Source organism: Antechinus flavipes, chromosome 4 (genome assembly GCF_016432865.1).
Source record: "Antechinus flavipes isolate AdamAnt ecotype Samford, QLD, Australia chromosome 4, AdamAnt_v2, whole genome shotgun sequence".
In the NCBI taxonomy this organism is placed as follows: domain Eukaryota; kingdom Metazoa; phylum Chordata; class Mammalia; order Dasyuromorphia; family Dasyuridae; genus Antechinus; species Antechinus flavipes.
Window position 1 is genome coordinate 187604894 of NC_067401.1, and position 24158 is coordinate 187629051.

The 24158-nt window shown below is 37.5% G+C and overlaps 1 protein-coding gene across 3 annotated transcripts in view; it reads right to left on the reverse strand.

Annotated features, from left to right (window-relative positions):
- The window catches only part of STAG3 (stromal antigen 3), a 35900-nt gene extending 11742 nt beyond the window's left edge, over window positions 1-24158 (reverse strand). For 2 of the 3 annotated variants that reach the window (XM_051996033.1, XM_051996032.1), the window contains exons 1-28: window positions 22223-22400; window positions 20401-20482; window positions 19194-19310; window positions 18727-18823; window positions 17235-17311; window positions 16732-16936; window positions 15596-15747; window positions 10845-10918; window positions 10586-10709; window positions 9818-9916; window positions 9478-9557; window positions 9031-9138; window positions 8726-8834; window positions 8338-8443; window positions 7867-7970; window positions 7459-7551; window positions 7253-7342; window positions 6788-6988; window positions 6550-6620; window positions 6370-6457; window positions 5935-6015; window positions 5735-5827; window positions 5414-5597; window positions 5168-5310; window positions 4511-4612; window positions 3749-3897; window positions 3405-3533; window positions 3135-3292 (exon numbers count right to left, since the gene is read on the reverse strand). In XM_051996033.1, coding sequence (XP_051851993.1) covers window positions 3135-3292; window positions 3405-3533; window positions 3749-3897; window positions 4511-4612; window positions 5168-5310; window positions 5414-5597; window positions 5735-5827; window positions 5935-6015; window positions 6370-6457; window positions 6550-6620; window positions 6788-6988; window positions 7253-7342; window positions 7459-7551; window positions 7867-7970; window positions 8338-8443; window positions 8726-8834; window positions 9031-9138; window positions 9478-9557; window positions 9818-9916; window positions 10586-10709; window positions 10845-10918; window positions 15596-15747; window positions 16732-16936; window positions 17235-17311; window positions 18727-18823; window positions 19194-19310; window positions 20401-20482; window positions 22223-22395 — 3289 coding nt within the window. In that variant the 5' untranslated portion in view covers window positions 22396-22400. Of the gene's footprint in view, window positions 1-3134; window positions 3293-3404; window positions 3534-3748; window positions 3898-4510; window positions 4613-5167; window positions 5311-5413; window positions 5598-5734; window positions 5828-5934; window positions 6016-6369; window positions 6458-6549; window positions 6621-6787; window positions 6989-7252; window positions 7343-7458; window positions 7552-7866; window positions 7971-8337; window positions 8444-8725; window positions 8835-9030; window positions 9139-9477; window positions 9558-9817; window positions 9917-10585; window positions 10710-10844; window positions 10919-15595; window positions 15748-16731; window positions 16937-17234; window positions 17312-18726; window positions 18824-19193; window positions 19311-20400; window positions 20483-22222; window positions 22401-23718; window positions 23868-23997 lie in introns of those variants that run through there. The other variant, XM_051996034.1, reaches the window with a different exon arrangement.

The following is a 24158-nucleotide window of genomic DNA, read 5'->3' on the forward strand; positions in this document are numbered from 1 at the left end:
ACATTTTCCTCACTTGAAATTAATTAGACTGGAAGATTCTGGGAAGATGGTGGATTAGGTTGATAAGTTTCAAGCTCTCCAGATTTCTCTCACAAATAGAACAAATTTGCAACTAAGAGCAAACAGACTGATGAAATGAAGAAGGCTTGGGGCAAAACAGAGGTTGTCCTGTACAATCCAAGATGATCTGAAAAAAGACCCCATGTGAAATATAAGTGCCTCCTGGCTAGCTCTGTAGATATATCAAGTGGGGAGCCCTGGAGCTAGCTGGTTTAGCTGGAGCCTTAGCAGAATCAAGAAACTTTACCTCCTTGATACTGTGTGGAGTTGGAGTCTGAGATACAGAGGACTGAGTGCACTTCTGTTGATTAGAAAAGCCAGGTCGAGATGCATTGTGGGGATCTGGCCCTGGGTGAGAAGAAACCAGCATATGCAGTGAGTGAGTGTAAAAGCAATGGGATAGGGATGCTGCTGGTTGTGAGGGACTGTTGGTTGTGAGGGAACTTGCTGGAGGGTGAAGCTTTTGGTTTGAGGTTCCAGGTCAGAGAGGAGAACTCAAGTGAACCTAGAGGCACCATCACCCCACCCCATAATTAGAGGTGCTTACACTAATACCTCTTATTTAAAAAAAAAAAATGAACTGGCAAAAAAGCCAAAAAATTGCCTCACCACAGAAACTTACTATGGGAATAGGGAAGACCAGGGGTCATATTCAGAGGAGGACATGAAGTAAAAAGAGCTTCTTCTATCCCAAAGAAAAGTATGAAATGGCTCCCCACCCAAAGAGAATTTATAGAAGAACTCAAAAAAGAATTTAAAAATCAAATGAGAAATACTGAGGAAAAACTAAAAATAAATAAGTGAAAACCGTCCAAGAAAGACAAGAGTATGATAAAAAAAAAAAAAAAGTTAACCAACTAGTAAAGGAGACAGAGTCTCAAAGATGAAAATAACTTTTTGAAAATTAGAATTGGGCAAGGGGAAGCTAGTGAAGCTATGAGAGATCAAGAAATAACAAAACAGATTCTAAAAAATTGAACAAAATATGAAATATCTTTTAAGAAAAACAACAGATTTGGAAAACAAGATCAAGAAGAGAAAATAAAAGAATTGAAGTGCCTGAAAATTGTTGACACAACAATGCAAGAAACAATGCGAGAAAATTGTCCTGGAATGACAGAACATGAGAGAAAACTAGAAATAGAAAAAGTCCACCAATCACCACCTCAAAGAGATCTTGTGTGGAAATATTGTTGCTAATTTTTGAAATCCCTAGGTCAAAGAGAAAATTTTGCAAGAAACAAGGAAAAAACAATTCAAATATGCTGGAGTTACAATTAGGATTGTACAGGACTTAGCAGCAGCCATAATAAAAGACTGCAGATCCTGAAATCATATCTACTTATAATAAAAAGAACTAAGCCTGTGACCAAAAATATCATCTCCAGCATAATTGTAATATTAAATGGGGAAAAAAATGGACATTCAATGAACTTGCAGGGTTTTTTTTTTAGGAATTTCTATTAACCAAACCCAAACTTAATAGAAAATGTAACATATAAGAGGCAAATATCAAAGATCAATTTCAAGGAACTCAACAAATTATTTTCTTTACATGGGAAATGTATACCATGATATCAACACCAGAGTAGCTCAAGAGAAAGATTAAGGCAGCGTTAAGGTAAAAATCGTAATTATGTTATAGAAATGAGATGCAGAGGAAGAATAGATACAGAAGCATTAATGAGAGGAGGAGGGCTTGTAGTTCTGAAAACCTAACTTACATTGCTAATGGGTTAAATAGGCAACACTACATATATACCATAAAAGGTATAGCACCCTCCAAAATCTATAAAGAAGAAATAAGAGAAGGAGAGGTGGTGGATGAGGAAGCAAAGGGTAAGGAAAGAAGACAAGGGAGACATCCATGGGTGGAGGGAGGTTAAGTAAGAGCAAGGCAAATTAAGAGGCAGAATCAGAATCAGCAAGCATAGGAAAGATATGTGTATATGTATGTGAAGCGGAGTGGAATATGTGTGTATGTATGTGTATGTATATATCTACATAAATATATCCTTCATAACTATAGCCTGCTTTGGGGAGGGGGGAAGGGAATGGGGTGTGTATATGTGTGTGTGTATGTGTGTGTATGTGTGTGTGTGTGTGTGTGTGTGTGTATCTACATATAAATAATATATCCTTTCTTAATTATAGCCTGCTTGGAGTGGGAGGGGGGAGAATGAAAGGGGGAAAAAAAGAATAAAAAAAAAAATGTATAGCAGAGAACAAAAAATTATTTACAAGGAAGTAAAGAAAAGATGGACATTCGTGATTATAATTTCTTCTACTAATATATATACTTTTTTGAACTGGTAATTTGTCATTATATATTTTGAATCCTTCCTGATGTTCTGCTGGGTACATGACAATGTTCTCTTTTATTTTGTTTTATATTCCTTCTCTATTTTTTTCTTATTTCTTTAAAATAAATTTTAAAAAATAAAAAAAATTAAAGAAATTAATTAAGACTTCTGTTTGATCCTTGACTTTTTTGTCTATAGCCTGCTCTGTTCAGTCTCTGGTTATCCATAGCTTAAAGTCCAGCTCTAAACAGTTGACAGACTCCATCTCCAGATTTTAGGCATCTTCACTATCATTATGCCAGGTATGTAAGCTCTCCCTCTTCATCTCTCCTCTAGGCTTTCCTAGTTTCTTTCATCTTCCAGCTAAAATTCCATTTTCTACAAGATGCCTTTCCTAATTCCTGTAATCCTAATTAATGCCTTTCTTCTGTTGATTATTCTCTATTTATCTTGTAGATAGCTTGTTATAGCTTGTTTGTATATAGCTATTTGCAAACATTGTAAGACTGTGAGCTCCTTTTAACTTTAGCAGTGCTTAGTATAAAGCCTGACAAATAGATATTTAATAAAGAAATGATTGACTGGGTTTGATTTTATAATCATCTGGGATTTTTGTTCCTCTCTGTTTAGAATTCCTTATATAAAACTCAATTAACTAAAAACAGACCATGATGAAGATAAACTGCTAAATTAAAGAAATAGCAGCATTTATTAGTTGCTTACCTAATAGAGAAAAGAGCAAGCATTATGAGGTATGCAAAATGTCCTTACCTTCTATACGTCTCTTTTTGGGCTGGGGGTGTCCCTGAGGGCTAGTGTCAGAACTGTTTTCTTGTGAGCTAAGAGAATGACAATAGGAAATGACTGGGCTCCAAGAATGGCTAGATGATTGTGGGACCTGATCCAAGCACTTTTGCAAATAGGATAGCCTAAAACAGAAGAGAAAAGGAAAGTGGCTTTGAGTTACCAATGTCCCCTCCTCGCTCCATTCTCTTTCTATAAGTTATCCACTTCCACTTCATATTCCTGCCAGTAACTTACAGGAGCTGCTTATCCTGGTGGAAAAGACGAGGTGAAAATTCTTCAAGCAACTCCAAAAATGCCAAATTGGGAGGCTGATTTGAGGAGCTGGCAGGAGACAACTCTGCCAGGGAAAACTTGATGCCTTCTCTTAATAAGGAGAAAATAATCTTAGGAGAGTGATCATGTCTTACATCCCTTCAAGGACCAACACATCTTTTAACTAAACAACAATCTTTTCAGTATTATTTGTTCAATATTATTCTTACTTCCCTACTTCTTCTAGGCTTTCACAATCTCTGTTCAAGTCCTGGATATCTAAATCCCACCTCTCTTCCCTAGCTAGTATAACAAAGCATCCTCACTTGTGCAGCATGACGATAAGGTCACGATTCTGCAGTTGCTGAGGTCCAAAGCTCAAGGAAAACCTCCGAGCCAGATCCCTCATCTCCATGAAGGCTGGGAGACTATCCAAGTCCTTTGGCCCATGCTCCTGTAACAGCTCCGTGTACAACTGTTCCCCAGAAGTGGTGATTTATTTGGAAAGGAGAAGAACAGTATATATAAGACAGAAAAAAACAAGAATTCACATTATGAATAAAGGACTTTCAGAGACATCTCAGTTGACCCTTTACCATTTTACCAAGTTGCAGAGCAGTTGCACAATTTCTTCAAAGTCACAATAAAACAGCTGGAACTAGATCTTCTAAATTCAAATCTAGGACTTTTTCTGTGGTACCACAGCAATTCTCCCACAACTTTGCTCAGCCTCTGAGGAAGGCAGATCTTTTACCAAACCCAACAATAAAAACTAAGTTGAGAAGCAATGCCCACTGTGATAGAGAATGAGGAAATGAAAACAAAGGCAGATAAGGCCCTATCTTACCTCTAGAGTTCTAAATAGAAAGGGAAAGTTACATGGGGGAAAGGTGGCATTTGCTTAGCCAGTCTCCTTGCATTTACTCCACACCTCCATACTAAATAATATAGAAAATTCAAAAGAAACGAGGCAAAATTTTTGTCCTTAAATCATTTAACATATAATTGATAAACACTGGGCAGACATATGTAAAGGCTCTGAAGAAAAGATGTAACCAAACTGGGAATAATGAGAATAAAATGGATACCTGTTTAAGACTAAGCAACAGAGTTTGAGAACACTGTTTTCGGTTAATCTGTCTTGACCGTATTAGTATTTCCTTGATGATGTCACCATAATCATTGTAGAACTGAGGGAGAAACAGAGAGAAAGTTTTCCCCTTTCCACTGATAATTTTTTCTTTCAAAGCATTCTCTTTAGTCAGGGTGGGAAAAAACACTAAATATAAAGAAATAATTCCAACAAAAGTTTCAAAAAGATATCATGCTTAAGGAAAACATAAGTAAAAATATAAATTCCATCTCTTACTAGATCTCTACATTTTTCAGACACAACCAGAGACCTCACAATGAGTGCTAGTAGCCTCATAAAATGTAGACAGATTTGGGAGGAGAAAGGGGCACAAGGACCTAAATTCCAGGCTTCATTAGATGTTCTCTACTCTTAAAATTTACTCATTCCTTCTTTTTCCTTTCCTAAAAAAGACAGAGTACGGAAAATTTTAAACAAAAAAAACCAACTTTTTTTTTCTAATTTTCCCAGGCTTTCCTCATCTATTCTATTTTTGTTCTATTAGTTCTTACTCCAATTTGTTCTATCCTTCTCTCAGCACCTTACAGTAATTAAAGATGTCTCTATGCCTAATTGTTTCTATTCCTCTCCATAATTAGCCCTATTTCCATACCTTGCTGTAGTGCTTGAAGATATCTGAGGCTGCTTCCATCTCCAGAACTCCATAGAGCAACAATTTACAGAATCCAGCCAAGAGACGCCGACGCTGGTGCAACTGTTCAATCTGTGCCTGTTCCTCCTCTGCATCTTTAGTATCTAAATCATAGTACCAAGGTGAAACAAGTAAAATAAAGACCATATTCCTCTGACTCTGTGATCTAATCCCAATCTTTAGAATTCTCCCCACCCACAGCCCCACCTCCATTCTGATAACCACTGCCTGGCTCTCCTGGCTGGATGAAGACATGGTCCATGAGGAAGCTGGCTAACTCTGTCTGCAGCGTGACCTCAGGAAGGAAGATGAGAGGCTTCAGATGATCCTGCCCCCCCAAAATCATCTGAGGGCTGAAGATAAGGAGCAGGTCACTTAATAAGACAAAAGCCTGATGGGAGGGAAGGTGAAGCCAGAAATAAAGAACAATGGATTAGACTATATTACAAAGGTAATTTCTATCTAGCATGTTATCTCCTATTACCCTAATGGAAATGTCCTACCCCCAACCTTCTGTGAAGGTCTCACTTGTTCTTGGATCTCTGAGTCCACATCTGAGAGGCAGCTTTGACAGAGATCACAGAAGGTCAACAATTTCTCCCTCAAGCCCAGCACCTGTTCCTATATAGATGAATTGTGAAGGGGAATGATTACAATAAAAACAAAGACAGGCTTCCTTGACTAGCTTTCCCCAATATCCAACTTCCACACATTAGATTCATAATCACCTGAGAAGAATTTGATCCAGAGACATGAGCCAACGTCCAAAGGATAGAGAAATAGATGAGAGTCAGTGCCGGGAGGATTATCTTCATGATTCAGTGAAGGGAAATAAAGAATGGAAAAACAGAAGGTACAGGAAGAAAGTTGAAAGGTGTAAGAAGGGGGGAAAAAAACAATTCTAAAGAGAATATGTGTAGATTTAAGCCTTTGGGTATTGGAAAGACTTATCAAATATTCTCAGATTTAAAGTTAAAGTTAAAATCTTTTGGAATACACTGAGGGGGACCCCATAATTTTCTTTCAGGCAAAGAGAAAAGATACCACTATTGGGCAGAAGTGGGGCACCTCTCAATGGTGTAAGAGGAGAAACATCCCTTCAAGTCCCTGGGGAATATTCCTAGAAGTGGAAAAGGTTTATTCTCTTTTCCCCTCTGGCTCACTTGTCGGGGAACATCTCCAGTATCCACAGCTTTTTGCAGGAGTCGGCAACATGGCTCATACAGCTCCCAGCGTGTTAGATCATGGGCACTGAAAATCAGGGTGGAGGTAAAAGAAAAGGATTAAAATGCACTGTGCCAGAAGAAAAGTTAAGGTAGGGAAAGGAAAAGGAATATGCTCACTTGTGAAAGGCAGAAAGGCGCTTTAAAGTGGCTGTCATATTATACACTTCATCCTCATCCAAGTAGGAGCCCTAAGGACAAAAAGGTCCTTACATCAGAATTTTCCCAAAAAAATTCAATTGTCTTTCCTCCTTAATTCTCATTCCCCTTCTGGAGCACTTCAATATTTTGACTGTGGTTCTTGATTCCCTTTAAGAATGGAAAGCCCTCATACCTGGGCCCTGGACCCAATCCTGACCTGTAGTAGCTCCTCTAGTTCCTGTTGGAATCGGTCAGTAAGCAGGTCTACAAGTTGGCTTCGGGCAAAGTCTACCCGGCTGAAGAAGGTGAACTCTGGGTCACAGAGCAAGTAGAGGGCACGGGCTCCAGCCTCTAACACCACAGGTTCTGTATGCTTCACCACTACTTCTTGAAGCTGCTGAAGGAGCAACTCTAAGTGCTAGGGAGAATATAAAGTCAGTAAGAAACAGCATGTAGGGAACAGAAGCTAAAACGGATAAAGAAGGCACCACATAAGAGTCTAGGACTTAGGAGGGAGGATTCAGTGACAGAATGCTAGGACAAGGAAATTTTAGTTTTAAGCAATGAGTTCTGAAAAGGAAGAACCAGAAGCTAAAAGTATGGCATCTGGATCCCAGGATGGAAACAGATCAATGGACATGGAAATAATAAATGAGGAACATTTTTTCCACTCTCTATTTACTTTCTGTAGGCGTCCAGTGCAGTAGATGTTGAGGTCAAAGAAGTTCAGAAGCTGAAGCAGAGGGGATACCTTTTCTGCATCAGCTGAAAACTGTGGTAGTTAAAAAATGAAACACATATTAAGTTTTTTCATTTCCTTCTTCAACCCCTAGTCCCCTGAAAGAATTTCTTTTTTTCCCCCATTCTTTGATACTGAAGATGCTGTACCTTGGCTAGAAGCTGAGGCAGCAGAGGAATGAGGTGCTCTGTCAATTTTACCTTATCGTCTGCCTGGATCTTACGTTCTTTGGCAGTAAAACCCTAGGAATCAGAGAGGTACAAAAAGAACTGAAGGAAACTTGAGTGAATTTCACTTAGATAATAACTAAAGACTACTCTTACCCCCTGACTAAATATTGAAAATTTTCATTTATTTGCAAACACCTCTAATTCACTTGCCAGGATGAAAACAAAACAAAAAACAATTCTATCACAGACTCTGTAATCCTAGAAACAGATTTGTACATAGTTTTAGCATGAGATAGAGAATAACTTAGCCTGAGACATGGACAGAATCACCTGTTTTGAATCAAATCAACCACCCTCCCACCATCCATACTACTTACAAGTTCATACCTTTCTCCCAGTGACCCTCCCCACAGGAGGGTAACCCTCTGTAGCTTGTCGGGCACTAGACACAAGAATCTCTATCAAAGTGTTCTCCTGCACATCTCCCAGACCTAAGTGAGCAATGAGATTTTCAAAGTCACAAACTAGCCTATAGTCAATGATTGTCACCCTTACCTTTCTCCTATCTTGGCTCTCTCAAACATTCTGAAATATGTTCTCATAGCATGTTGTTGGGACCTTTTATATCTACTTATCAACATTTCTCACACATTATAGATTTTTGTGTCCATATTTCCCAAGTTCCAAAAAATCCCTCCTCCCAATGTAATTAAAAATTCTTTGATAAGAGCCAGGTGTTATATTCAATTTTTTATCCCCATCTTTTAAAATGTTTATGCTTTGAACATAGCAGGTACTTAATAAATATTTGCTGAATTGACTCTCAGAAAACACACAGTCCAACTTCCCAGTTCTCACTTTGATCCTTCTCCAGCAGCAGCCCTGTCAAACTCTCCCAGTCCTTCAGCTGAAGCCCTGCACAGTCCCACAGGCTGTCCACCAGATAAGCTGCATGGTCATGGAGCTATGGAAAAGGGAGAATCATAGGCCACAGATTTCTCTGATGGGAAATGTACTATACAGAGTATATTGTCTCTACCTTTCAACAAACTAGTATTCCTACCACCTTCCTAAGGAAGTCATTTAGTCATCGGTGCCTAATGCTCTCAGCATTCTCACAGGCTCCCAAAATCCAAAGGTACATAATACAAGAATTTCTTTTCTTCCTGTGACCCACTCCTTACCACCATTCCCACCCAATCAAAAATACATTGATTAATATCCTCACTATCTTCTGTGCAGTTACCTCACTCTCCACGGAGAAAGCTAGCAAGAGATAGAAAAAATTCCTTCGAGGACTGTGATGCTGTTCTCTTCCACTTGCCATTCCTACCTCACACTCAGGGAAAAAAAGCCTGGAGAAAATGATAAGCAAAATAAATTTGAGGGAGAGAAGGGAGTAAAGAGGAAAGACAAGGGAAAAGGGAGACTTAGAGTACATGGGGACTACTGGGAAATAAATAGCAGAATATTTGGGTGGGGAGAAGGAGAAGGGAATTTGTAGTAAATGATACAAGAGGCAAGCAGGGTGAGAGTGAATCTGTAACGCACTTCCAATACAGAAATTCCCCTGCAGCAGAGGCCAAAGCTCGGTTGGAGGCATACACCACAGGGTAGATGCTCTCACAGTCAGTGTCTGTCAGTACTCCCTCCATGTTCCTGCCAAGAGATCAGGGGAAAAGAGTGTCAAAAAATCCCAAGTACCTTACAGAAATAAGATGGCTATCATCTAGAAGAAGACCTAAAACTGAATCACGAGGAATGAAAGATAAAACTCACAAGAAATTTCAAAATGAAGAATATGCAGGAAGAAGGAGAAGAAGAGGAAGAGGATGAAGATAGGTGATCTCCTTCTGTGAAGATCTATCAGCACATAAGGAAGGCCCAGCCTACCTAGAGGTAGGGAAGAGGTGTGAAGACTTTGGAAAGGCAGCCATCACTAGAAAGGGACAAGGTGAACACAGTCACATACTCCCCGTCCCACATTTCAGAACTCACTTCAGGATTAAGGTCAGTAACTTGATGGACTCCACTGCTACATCATATTCTCGGTCCATTACCATGGAAACCATTCGATCCTATCAGGAGAACATAACCCACAAACTTTCTTCATTCTCCTAATCCCAGAGTACCAAATACCCCCAATCTTTTCCATTCTTTCCATCATGCTCTCTTAAATCTTAAAGGATCCTATGAGAAGCAAATGGAAAATTATTCTGAGTAGGTTGAGAAGGTGTTAAGAGCAATGGGAATGGTAAGATTAGAACTACAGTAGGAAAATAAATGAGAAATAAGTTGAAAAGAAGGAAGGACCTTCCCACCATTATTCAAGTCTAACCTTAAATCGGCTGGTAAAAAGTTCCAGACAGGAAATGAAGTCCCGATTGTTATATAAGCCTTGGAGAGCCTTCAGACACTTTAGACGAACTTCCCTTTGCTATGAGAAGCCAAAAGGAATTAAAGGTGGCTGAACTCCTCAGTAGTTTCTTAGAAATATTTTTTATTTCCCCATCTTGTGAAAATTTCCCATTTTGACCAGGGGATTCGCTTAAAAAAAGGCTTGGGAGAATCCATAAAAGATTATATAACTTCCTACCACCCTAGAAAGGAACAAAGGCATACATATAATGGGGAATCATCCTAGATGGGGTTTCTGATTTTTCAGCCCAGTTCCTTTTTTTCTGAGATATTACTAGTATACCTATTATCTATACACCACCCACAAAACTCATGAAGATAAATACAAGCATATCTATATATCCATGAAAGGCATATGCATACATACATCTATAAACACATTTTTGTGAGGGGCTATCTACAACTTCCTTTATGTTCTTCCTCAGGCTGAGGTTCAATTTCTTCTCTGAAACACTTCATATATTATATCTCCACACCCCCATACACACCCATACACCCTATCCCAATTCCCTTTCCCTTTCTGTCGAGTGCTGGTTACAAAATTTTAAAGAGTCAGTAGCATGACAGAGAAAACACCATCAAGGACAGTTATTATCTTAGAATAGTAGAAAAACCTTAAAGAATTGGGAGGCCTTCAGGCTGAACTAGGACTAGAAGAAAAGGGAAAACAGAAAAGACTTGAATCAACCTTATCATGCAAGGTCCAGCCAATGTACTTGAGGTAGCTGTCAGTGAGGAAGGATGTGCTGTAACTTTGCATCCATGTCCCAATCTCTTCCATGCAGATGGCACGAATCTCAGGGAGAACATCCCTGGAACCAAGAGAAATAAAAGGGCACAGCCACCTTCTCTCTATTCTGCAAGATACATCCCATTCCACAAAAACAGCCCTCACCTAATATTCCTACTGAACAGGTAAATCATTTGAGGAGAGTCCCTTGCCTCACCTGTATCGGTGTACAAAAACACCCCTGAAGATGGCATTCATCATTCCCTCTATCTCTTCTTGGTGTTCCTGGAGCTGAGACATGGCACATGGAGAGATTGGCGGGGAGGAGAGAGTGAGTTGCAAAAGGCGGCAAGCAACAGTAATTATACAGATCATTTACTCTGGTCTTCCAGTAGAAAAGAAGCCACATAAGTCCAAAGGAGCCCCATTCCCCAAATACTCCCATTTTATCATCATCATTTCATGTTAAGTATAGTAAATAATCTGATGGGGGGGATGGTCTTAAGCTTCCCAAATGTGTAATGCTATCTCAAACAGTAACCAGGATATTAAATCTCTGATCCATATTTTAGACTTTATCTGTGGACAGTTATAATAAATACTATTTGTGGAAGTTTTAAAGATTTTTGATGCATGGTTTCTACTCTCATTGGGCTAACAATCCAGCTGAGAATATTAAACATGTATATAAGATAAAGTGTGACATAAGGTATCATAGGCAAAAAGAATGCTATAACTGCTATATGGATAGAAAAGAAGAAAAGCCATTATAGACTAAAGTAGTAAAAATTGTCTTACAGAAGGATTTGAATTGAGCTTTAAAAGAAGTTTAGATGACTGCTAGAGGAGAGGGAAGACATTCCCCAATAATAGTACAGAGTAAGAAGTACCAAGACATGAATGCACAGGTATGGTGTGAAAAGAGATTTTTTTTCCCTAAAGTAAAAAGTACAAGGTGGGCATTTATGGGAGATAAAGTTAGAAAAGGATATTTGAAAAAGATTTATGGAGAACTTTGATGTCAAGTAAAGGATTTTGAACTCTTATTCTTTAGACAAATGTAGAAGCATGGAAGGATTCTAGATGGAAGTATAATGAAAATAGAGCTGTATTTTATGAAAATCAACCTGTCAGTGACAGAGACTTGATCAAAGAGGCAACAAAGTAGAGGGGGAAGGCCAATTAGTAGTATTATAACAGTCCAGGACTAAGTTTGATGAAGCCCTGGATTATATTTTTGTTGTTTCAACCCTTTGTGACCTCATTTGAGTTTTCTTGTCAAAGATACTGGAATGGCTTTCCATTTCCTAATCCAGTGGATCTATTTTATCAGGCAATCAAAAGTTAAATGAGTTTGCCCAGGGTCATACAGCTAAAAAGTGTCTGAGGCTAGTTTTGAGCTCAAATCTTCCTGACTCCAGGCCAGGCTCTATCCATGTAGCCACAAATTGTCTCTAAAGAGGCAAAAAATAGGAATAAAATTCTTCTAAGTAGGAATAAAAAGGAAGAAGAAATAAATGAGAAAGATATAATAAATCAAACAGGAAGTCCTTAACATAAACAGAGGAAGGAGTCTGTAAAATACTGTACTGGGAGCCAGAAAGATCTATGTTTAAATCCTACCTCAGATATTTGTTAATTGTATTAAAGTTCTCCTTTGTTCCTCAGTTTCATTATCTATAAAATGATCCTTAAGATCCGTTCTAGATCTAAAATTTTGATTTTATGATCCTCTAGGTATAATCCAAAGCTTGTAAGTCTGAGTTACTTGTAAAATGTTTTATCTTCACAATAAACCTGGGAAGTAGGTATTACTGCCTCTACTGATGAAGAAACTGAAACTTAATAAAGCTAAATAATTTCTCCTTGGTCATATAGCACCAGGAACAAACAGGGTAAACCTGTTTTAACGTCTGGTTTAAGAGGGAAAGATGACCATAATGGAATGAAGAATCCAAAAGTGGGACCAACTGTTATCAATTAGTGATTGATAAACTCAAAATCACAATGTTTTGTGGAAGAATTTTTTTGAAAATTTGATATTAATATGTTATTAATATGATAATCTCATAGGCTAGAATATGCCTTGATTATATGAAAGCCATTTTTTTCTTTTTTAAAATAAATTTTATTTTCAAAATACAAGCAAAGATAGTTATCAACATTCACCCTTGCAAAATCAAAACTGCAAAAAAAAAAAAAAAAAAAAAAAAAAAAAAAAAAAAAGCTGTTCCAAATTTTTCTCCCTCCCTTCTCCCACATCTCTCCCCCTACATAGCAAACAATCCAATATATGTTAAACATATGCAATTCTTCTATATATAGTTCCACATTTATCATGGAAGCTATTTTTTAAACTAAAATTAAGAAAAAAAGAATAACATATTTCCTTAGTTGTGGAGAAGATTAAAAAACTATTTCTAGAAAAATGAAAATTATTAAAGACAAAGCAAATTATTTAATTTATAGGCAATTATGCAAAGGATTTTGTCAATTTAAGGAATTGACAGTATGGGAATTCCTACCACTTATACTAATATCAAACTTTTTATAACTTTGGCAATGAGTCCTGGCAGTTGCTTAAAGGTAAGAGTGTTAATTTCACATCTCTCATATTGGTTAAGACAACAGGAAAAGATGATGATAAATGGAGGAGATATGGGAAAAATGGGACATGAATACATTGTTGGTGGAGTTATGAACTGATCCAACCATCCTGGAGAGCAATTTGGAACTGTGCCTAAAGGGCTATAAAATTGTGCATACCCTTTGACCCAGCAATGTCATTACTAGATCTGTATCCCCAAAAGATCATAAAAAAGGACTCGCATATACAAAACTGATTGTAGCAGCAAGGAACTGGAAATTGAGTGGATGGATACCCATCTGTTGGGGAATAGCTGAATAAGTTATAGTATATGACAGTAAAGGAATATTATTGTTCTATAAATGATGAGCAGGCTGATTTCAGAAAAGCTTGGAAAGACTTAGATGAACTGATAATGAGTGAAATGAATAGAACAAAGAAAACATGCACATAGTAACAAGAAGTTTATGTGATAATAACTATGATGGACTTGGCTCTTCTCAACAATGCAGTGATTTAAGGCAACTCTAATAGGCATGTGATGCACATCCAAAGAAAGAACTATGGAGACTGAACATGGATCAAAGAATAGTATATTCATTGTGTTGTTGTTGCTGTCTTTTGGTTTGCCTGTTTGTTTTTTTTCTTTCCCTTGTTTTTTCCCCTTTTGATCTATTGAGTTTGTTTTGATGAATAGGGAAATATATTTAAAAGAAATACACATGTTTAATTTATAGCAGACTGCTTGCTGTGTTGTGAAGGCGGAGGGGGGAGGAGAGAAGAAAAATTTGGAACATAAGATTTTGTAAAGATGAATGTTGACAATTATCTTTATGTGTATTTGGAAAAATAAAATACTATTAAAATACCAAAATAAAATAAAATGAGGATATTGAACTAAAAGAAAGAAAGAAATGATGAGCAGGATACTCTCAAAAAAACTGGAAAGACTTCCATGAGCTGATGCAAAGTGAAATGTATTGTATACAAAGCAACAGCGATTTTTTAAGATGATCAGTTATGAAGGATTTAGCAATACAATGATCTAAGACAACTCTGAAGGACTTATAAGGAAAAAGACCATCAGAATTGGTCTGAATTGATGTCTGAATACAGATTGAAGCATACTTTTTATTTTATTTTATTTTTCTTGAGTTTTTTTCCTGGTCCATTTTTTTTTTAACAACATGACTATTATGAAAATGTTTTGCATGACTATGCATGTACACAACCAATATCAAATTGCTTGCCTTCTCAACGAGGTGGGGCAGGGAGGAAGTTAGAGGATCTGGAGCTCAAAAGTTTTAAAAATGAACGTTAAAATTTTTTTTATATGTAACCGGGGAAAAATAAAATGCTAAATTAAAAAAGGAGAGATTTCTAAGATCTGATCTATCAGTGCAAAGAAAATACAATATAGCTACTACTGATATTCTGACAACTTGGAGGGGGCCAGAAAAAACAGAACAGGTAAGAAGGCTCCTTGTTTGGAGATTTCATCATGGAATATCTCTCATCATGAAAAAGATCCTACCAGACAAATCCTGTTTTAACAGGTACATAGAAGGAAAGTCTTGTCAAACATGTGAAATGTGATACTAGATTCTGAAATAAAGGGAAAATGTAATGTTATCTCAGAAAAAAGGGAAAATCTAGGTATGTTCTATGGTATAGATACACTTTCAGACATCAGGAAACATTCAGATTTCATTAGGATCTCAAACTGATAATACTGTCTTCTTACTAATTCTCAACTTCCCACATCTTCTCAACGATTAGGTTCTTAATTCACTTGGTGCTGGGGACTTGTTCAGGACTTTTAATCATGTCCAATTCTTTATGACCTCATTTGGTGTTTTCTCAGCAAAAACATATGAATGATTCGCCATTTCCTTCTCCAGTTCATTTTGCACATGAGGAAACTGAAGCAAACAGGTAAGTGATTCATCCAGGGTGACAAAGCTAGGAAGTGTCTGGGGCCAGATTCTAACTCAGGAAAATGAGTTTTCCAGGCCCATTGTTCTATCCATTGCACCAACTAATAGCCCTAGACTCTCCTACATGTCACATAAACATCAAGCATTAGATGTTTCACCCATAATACACATATACTTTTGATGACAGACGTGAAAATTAAAATGAATTCTGTCAAAGTATGGAATCATCTTTAATGTCCATTAGAAAGGATGAAGAGCTCTATTTAATTATTGTATAATGACTTCTTACAAGTCTACATGGGGACCTATTACAATTATGGAGTGGGAAAGTGAGAATGTGTCCAGTAATTTGCCATGATCAGAAAAAAACAAACAAAAAAAAAATTTTTTTTAATAGACCAGAAAAGAATTGGAAGTAGCAAAAGGTGTACATGACGTTCTCACCTCCTTGCGTTTTTCCAACAGGCTCTCTAGACGGTCAGGGGATCTGTGGCCCAGACCTTTATTGCGCTCTGCCTCATACTGTCGTTGATTGTTATCCTTTTGAAGACTCAGGTGAAGGGCAACTCTTACTAAACCAGTCATTAATTTCATGGCTATAACAAAGGTGAGGAGAGGAGGAGAGTAAAAGTAAAATAAAAAGGATCAGAAAAAATACCTGTACAGAGGAAAAAAGGATGTCACAAAGGAGTAAGAAGTGAAAGAGAAAATTATATAAGAAAAACCCAGATACAAAGTTGAGGGGAAGGAGTAGAGCACTCAATAGTCCAGCTTTAAACCTAGTCCTTTTGAGATTCTCTTTAATTAAAAAATAGACCTATGCCTAAGTATTGTTACCATGGCAGTCCCTTTCTCTGAACTACTTCCATTAACTAATCTTGACCTGACTGGAATATTTGTCAGTTTTTCTGGCCTAGTTATGGCTAAGTTTTTTCTTTCCTTACTGTATAAATCCAAGAAAAAGATGAGGTTTATCAAAAAGAACTTGACCTAAGGGGAAAGCACATAAGGGGAAAAGGTAAAATAACACAATGTAAGAAGCACAGAATTAACAAATTTACAAAGACTGGAAATTCTGTCATAGATTATTCCTAATCTAATTAAAGAAGACAGATCTGACTCCAGTTCTAGTCTAACAGGTTAGGTTATGTACTAACACCTCTGCCTTACACTCATGTATTCTTAATGTATACCCAATGTTCTTTCTACTACATTAAAAAATTACATTGCTCATCTGAAACCTGAAGATGAACTAACAGTCCCTAGGTCAGGAGGTTTTGACGATATTCAATATACTATTCCCACAGTATCATCTTCACATATCATCTTCACATTTAATTAAACAAAATTTGGGAAAGTCACAGATTCTCATACTTTTCCTTTTAGGGAACAATGCCTACTACTAATCCAGCTAATTGTGACATTCTAAAAGTAAGTTAAATGGGCCAATTTTAGTACCAAAGAAGCAAACCTTTGGACTGAAAAACTAGGATTCTACTAGAAAGATCCAGGATTAGTGAGCAGGCTGCCTGGATACTGAGCAAAAAAAGTTTCCCCCACCTCATTAACTATATACTTACCAGCCAGTGTGCTGGTGTGACGGAAAGCACGGATCTGAGAATCAGACAGTCCGGTGAGTAGGGAAATGAGGGTATCCATGAGGAAATCATCATAGAGAAAGCTGTACTGACACTGACACACCAGTGCATTCACAAACTCACAGAAGCTGCTTCGGAACTTCTTCCAAATTGGACCTGGTGATGCCAGTGGGTATTTTACAGAATCCTACCGAAAGAAATAACATTTCAGTGGGGAATATCATTAAATAGAAGGAGCCCCTTATAGCCAAAGTCTGTGCCTCTCTATTCTTCCACAAGACTTTATTCACGCCTGTTTCCTTCTTTCTCCACTCTGTTTTCCTCTATTCCTACACTCTACCCTTGAAGAAAGTCTGAGATTTCATTCAGGAACTCTCAAGCCTAAAAGCTATACTATAAGAAGAGGATAAGAGTTTTTCAATTCAAAAAAAAAAAATGATAGATATATGGAACTACCAATTTCCTAATCTCCATGTTCTTCCTACCTCATCAAACTTCTCTGTCAGATGTTGGATGATCTCTGAATTTTGCAGAGTCTTGAACATCTCATGGGTTACTACACCTGAAGGCCAGAGGAATTCAGGTTTTAATGGATAGGAAATAAAAGTAAGTTAGCTATTTTCCAATACATCAAGCAATGAAGTAACAAGAACTTAATGTTTATCTAATGTTCTAAAATTTACAAACATTTTAAACACATTTTGTTTAAGCTTCACAACAATTCTGTAATAGCAGAAGCACTATTCATCCTCATTACATAGATGAGGAACCAGAAACTTGCCCAGTCTCATGGCTCCTAAGTGGTAGCAAGACAAGCAAGGTACTACTATGCTTGCTGCAGAGATAAAGTACAGAATATTTTTAATGTAAATATATATAAATAGTAGTACTGCTGCTACTGTGGTTTTAAGTGAGCCGAGATATTGTCTAATACAATCCCTTCATTGGACAGATGAGGAAACTGAAGAGGGGAAGAAGAAAGAGCTGACATACAGAACCCAGGTCTCCTTTATTCTTTTACCTATAGCACATTATGTCACTGTTTTTCTTCTTCCCTGGGTGCTGACATTGCACTTGCTTTTTAAAAGAAAAGTTCTCTATCATCTCTCATCAAAGGAAGAGATTGATTATTATTAATCCTCTGAGTTTGATATTGGTGCTAATACTAATTACAATTGTAGGTTTTTTTTTTCTTTTAACATTCTTGTAGTTATTTATAAATTATTTTCCAGGTTCTGCTTATTTCACCCTGAATCTGTTCATATAAATCTTCCCAAATTTTCTTGGAATTTTTCATAAATATATAGTTTGTTAAAATACAAAAAACCTATTATCTTAAATATTTTAACAATTTATTCAGTCTTTTCCCAATAGATGAATTCCCATTTCTTCCAATTTTTTTGCTACCCCAAGACTTAGAATGAGTTAGACCTTGAGTTCAAACCTTGCCTTACACTCTACTATGTAAAGCTAATCAAATCACAACCTCTTGCCTTCAGTTTTTTCAATTGTAAAGTGAAAATAGAAACAGCTGCCTCACAGGACTGAGGATCAAATAAGATAGCATACATAACATAAAAGTGCTCTGCAAATCTTAAAGTGCTATGTAAATATTAGCTCTTCTAGGTGACATTTACTTCTATCTACATTGCTTAAAGTAAATGTCTGGTCAGTTTGGTGATCATTCTACTATCTTCTCATGTTATTTCCCAAAACAGGCCAATTCACAGGGCAGTAGTGGCCAGTCCTCTCAACATTCATTATTTTCATTTTTATTGTGTCTTCTCCTATGGAGATATGCTGATTCTTTTTCTAGAACCTTCTCTACAACTGAGACCTGAGCCAGTTTCTCATATAGAAGTCACCCAATTTGCATTAGCATTGACAAAAGGCCAACAAGACATGCACTAAGGCTGTTCCCTTCTGTACCTCTTCTCTTCCCTTTGCACCATTATCAAAGGTAAGGAGTTTCTTTACCTTTGCACCCACAAGCCCCAATGAAAAAGTTAATCAGCTCTAGAAATCCTGCAGCTTGGTCCTGCTTGTAGCTCTCCAGCCAGTCATCCACCACAATCTAGAGTAGGAATGTCAGGAAAGAAAAAATGGAACTGAGAAGTGACAAGGATAAAATCAAAACATGTACCTCACACTCAAGTTTTTTCCTTGATATACTGTAGCTCACTCCTTTCTCAGTCCATAGTCACAGAGCTTATATCCTAAGAAATCTCTAGAAAGGTAACACTCCCACCCTCATTTCCCAAGCTTCCATTTTCCTTAATGTTTGAAAGTTTTCCCTAAAGTCCAATATCTATCTTTCCTATCTCAGCTTAGGCTCATTAAGATACCCAAACCAATCCAAGGCTGTAGACACCTGCTTTTAATCTTCCCATCATGCAGAGCATAAGTCAATAACAAATCAAAGAGATCAGGAACTGTGCCTTTACCTGCATGGCACTCTTAGCTGTCTTCACAGCCTCTAAGAGATCACTAGAAGAAGGTTTCAGATTCCTATGGCCATCATACTCCTCCTTTTGGGACCCCTTCCTTGGATGTTTGGCCACCTGGGGAAGTGCAGAGAAAGGGTATAAGAATGGAAGATTATGATTCCTATGTACAAAAATATTACAAATAATGCTACTATGAGCAACAAAATGGTAAAAGTTACATGTGTGTCCAATGACTAAGAAATGGCTAAACAAATCAAATGTAGTGAATATTACTCTGCTATAAAGAATAAGAGATACAAAAAATTCTGAAAATCACAAGAATATTTGCATGAAGTAATAGAGAGTAAAGAACGTAGAGCCAAAAGAACAATAACAAAAATTTTGAAAATAAACCCAACACTAATCAGGTCAAATGGATGATGTTTGTACCAAATTATTCAAGTTACAGTACATGTCCCCCTTCAGTTAACAAGAGTAAAATGTATTGTAAGTTCAAATCACTATTAGAAAATTCTGACTAACAGTTTTAAAGAATGAATTTATAGAAGTTGGTTGAGAAGTATCTTTTGTATCAAAATAAAATTTTATTAAAATAAAAAAAAAGAGGGCTATTTAGAAAAAAAGAACAAAATATAACTCCAATTCTCATTCTCCTCTTCCACCCCATCTACTAACACATGAAATTACAAACCAAAGGGAAAGTATTTTGGCTATTAGCTTAAAGTTCTTAAAGACACAATTCATTTTAAATTGATTTCACAAAATTTTAACATGAAAAGTCCCTGAGAAATAATCTAGTCCAAATTTCTCATTTTATGAGAAGATGAGAGAACTGAGGTCTGGAGAAATGAAAACACATGCCTAAGTAGTGGCAGAATTTAATGTCCTGACTGCTTGGCTAGCACTCCTTTATCGTGCTGATTTACATGTTGACTCATTTAATAGCTAAATGGATTGGATCAAAAACAATCATTGCTTTTCACCCAGTGCCCCTAAATCCTATTCCTATCCCTTCATATCCTTAGTGCCCTACCCTTTATTTTATTTCTTTAGTTTTATTTCTCTTCTCCATTATTCCCAAACCTCTGTTATTTCTCATTCAATATCTTTTTAGGAATTCTTTCCAGCAACCCCATCCTTAGTGTCTATCAGTTCATTCGCCCACTCCCATTTTCCAAATCAAAGCACAAAAAGTAGGACTCACTGGGGTGGTCTTGGGTTGTTTTCTGGCCACCCTCTTCTTCATCTGCTGCTTCCAGACATCCTCAAAGTCTCCGTCACTATCCCTATGGGAGAACATGGTTCCCCTTAGCTATAATATTTCATGCCAATTCTTACACTCATATTATTAGAAGGAAAAAATGGTTGAGTTATAGTTCTCTATCTCTAGCCTTTCCTTCCCCAATGAAAAAACATCTGCCCTCTAGGACTATCTTTTCTAAGGAAAGGGGAATTATGTTTACTATAGCCAGAGGTATTTATTAGAGCTATCGCGTGATTGAAAGCATGGGACCCAAGAATGAAAAAGTTAAAAAAAAGAGTTGTTGAATACAATCCTTTCCTAAAGATCCTTTGGAATATATGCAATTGTCTAAGCTGGCATAGGAAATTATCTTGCTTATAGAAATGGCTAATCTCAGGAACATAAGAAAGATGCCAAGGAATAAAAGATGGCTATTGCTCATGAGCAGAATTTCAATATTCTGAAAATTAAATTGTACTTCTTAAAATATGATACATATTAAAGGCCTAATTCAACATGGTTAGTTTAAAATGTCACTGCTAGTTATGTTCCCCCAAAAGCAATAATAAGTGAGCTAATAAAAATGATTCAAAGGAAGATAATTAAAATAATCGGGCCAATGATATAAATTCCATGAGGATTTGGAGGAAGAATGATGTGCACCTAGACCTTTAACTTCTTCATTGTGGAGTTGAAGTAAAAACTTCCAGTATGGAATCTCCATGCACCAATGTAGATCAACAAAATATCTGTAACTTAATCTTAGAAGAGGGATTCACAGACTTGCGGTCTGTGACTGTTTTTTCAAAAATACTCTGACAATTGTATTTTCTTTGTATTCCTATGTATTTTATTTCATGCATTAAAAACATCCTCTGAAGAGGATAGGCTTCATCAGATTTCCAAAGGCATTCATGACCCCAAAAAAGATTAAGAAATCTTGTCTTTTGAGAATTATTGGGGTGAAATAAGAACATATTTTTAAGTTGGATTATTCTTATGTGTTTGGAAAGATAAAGGTCAGAGAAAGGTATAAGGTTGAAGTGATCCTAGTACCTACTAAATGCTGAACATTGTTAGGCATTAAGACAGACACAAAGGTTACTCTTCCTTTCCTCTATTATGGAAATACACTCCATTATTTCTGTCTTCTGGCTCCCTTCAGGTCTCATCTAAAATACCACCTTCTGAAAAAAGGAACCCTCTTAATACTAGTGTCTTCCCTTTGAGATTATCTTTAACTTATTCTGTTTCTATCTTGTATGTAGTTATTTAAATGCAGAAAAGACAACAGAATTATCTGTTAGAAGAAAAAAAATCATTATCACATTTTGTCTAGTCTTATGCTAATAGACTGAACTCTTAAGAAAAAGGAGCAGCTCAATCATTTACATTCTACAAGTAGCAGGTAGTCAATATATCTCTGTTGAGTAAATAAATGGAAAATCAAAAATTTTCTATGCTACAAAGCATTTCCTATATTAACATCAGTCTAAATTCTGGGTTAGATATTGTTCTGAACCTGGACAGGTTTTATACCATTCTTAAACAATTATATTATTCTTGATGCAATAAGAGAATAATTAATTTTTCTCAAATTAATATCTTATTTTCTCAGTAAGAGGAATTCATTCTTGTCAAGCACCTGCAACATGCAAAGCACTTTGCTAAGTACCAAAGGAGATATAAAGATAAATAAGACTTAGGGTCTTACCCTCATAGATACCACACAATGGCAGAATACAGGCACAGGGCTATATAATTACTTCTCAGCCCTACTCACCCAACATCTGAAACCAAAACTGAATTCCTCTCTTCAGCCCAGGAAACACTAGCAGAAGAGGTAGATGAAGCAGATGAAAACCTCTGACTAGCTGGCCTCCCATTCTGCCATGGTGATGATCCAGAACTGGAAGAGAAGCCATGGCACAGAGAGGAGGAGCGCATCACAGGCATAGTGATGAGTCTGAAGAAGGCAAAGGGGACACCATTTCAAAGCTCAAGTTCTTTCCAGTCAAAAGCATTTATTAAGTGCTTACTATCTTCAAGGAACTGTGGTAAGCACTGGGGATTCAAAGTTAAGATAAAAGCAATTCCTGCTCTCAAGGAGCTCAAATTCTAAATAGGAAGATATGTAAATACATACAAATAGACAGCATCAAATGGAAGATAAAGATACTTTTGCAACAAGAGGATTTGGAAAAGGCCTTCTAAAGAAGGCAAAAAGCTGTCTTGAAAGAAGCCAAGGAAATAAGAGACTGAAATAAGAACAAGGCATAATTGAGCCATCTGAGAAAAATGGTGCAAAGCCAAATATGGAAGGTGGTATATCCCATAGCAAGAAAAGTAATCAGATAAATATGGATGGATCGAAGAAAGGAATGAAAAGAATAAAGCTTAACAAGACTGGAAGGGACTAGGTAATGAAGAGCTTCAAATACCAAACAGGGGCCTTTATATGTAATCTTGAAGATTGTAGACAGAAACTTATTGGATTTAATTAACTAGGAAATGTGATATGGGTGGACCAATATTTTACAAAAGTCAATTTGCCTAGGAAGAAACTTGCAGCAGGAAAACCAAATGAAGGGTAACTGCAATAGTGCCATTAAATCCTCTTCTTTCTTCCAAAGAAACCTAGAAAAAGTAGTTCCTCTCCCTGACTTAGATCTGGTACATATCTGAACAGTAGGTATGCTAAGTATGACAAATAGTCCAACCCAGAGACTAGTAAAGGACCAACTGCTTTCTCCATCAGGGGGTGCTCTCCAAAAAGGTCAAAAGGGAAGAGTCTGGGAAGAATAGTTATCAGTCACCGAAATAGCCTGAAATGAGTGGGATAAGTCAAAGCAAACCTTAACATCAGAAAGCAAAACCAGCAAATGAACATTTTATACAGCAGCACCCTGCTTAAAACCTTCACTGACATTACTGACACCCACCTATCACCCTGCCCTCACTAAGGAGGCACGTGAAGTTCAGAGGCAAAGTGGACACAATTCTTAAAGTGCTAAAGTGGCCTTTGTCCCTTATTATTTGTCCCTTATAAGTCCCTTATTCTTGGATGAAAAATCCTGCTCTGGGACTCTCACCCTCACAATTCCAGAGTTGTTGCTGTTAAACTCCTGGGCCTCAGATCTCCTTTTGTAACCCTTGAGACCGACAGGAGGCCCTTGCCGGAACTTCAGAGTTCAACCTAGCTAGACCCCATTTAGCCCCGAGTTACCTGAGCCCCATATACACATATTCCAGTTCCCTCTTCCCCCTCCCCACACACACCACCTGCCGTCTTCTCTTTTTTTTTTCTTCCTCTTCCTCCTGCCGCCGCGCTGCTTCTCTGGGCCGAGTCACAGCAGCCGATTCTTCCCCTCTCCTTTCTCCTTCCTGCCTCACACACTTTCACACCACAGATATGTGCTTTCCCCGAGCTTTTTTGCAAGGGAAAAGGAAATATACAACTTCAGAAATCACACACTCAGGTAAAGACAGCCAGTGCAGGCGAGGAGCGCATCCCCGCCCCTCAGGGATGAGGGGCGGCTCTTCCCTCCCTGCCAGTACCTGAAGCCTCTGCTTCTCAGGAATACTCAGTCTACGAGGAAAGCGCGGGAAGCAGCGAGACTTCTGCGCACGCGCGGACCTAGTGACCCTGGCCCTGGGGGTTGGGTCTCAAGGCGCAGGACACGTGCCCGTCACGCTCTAACCGCCAGTCTCTCTCGGTC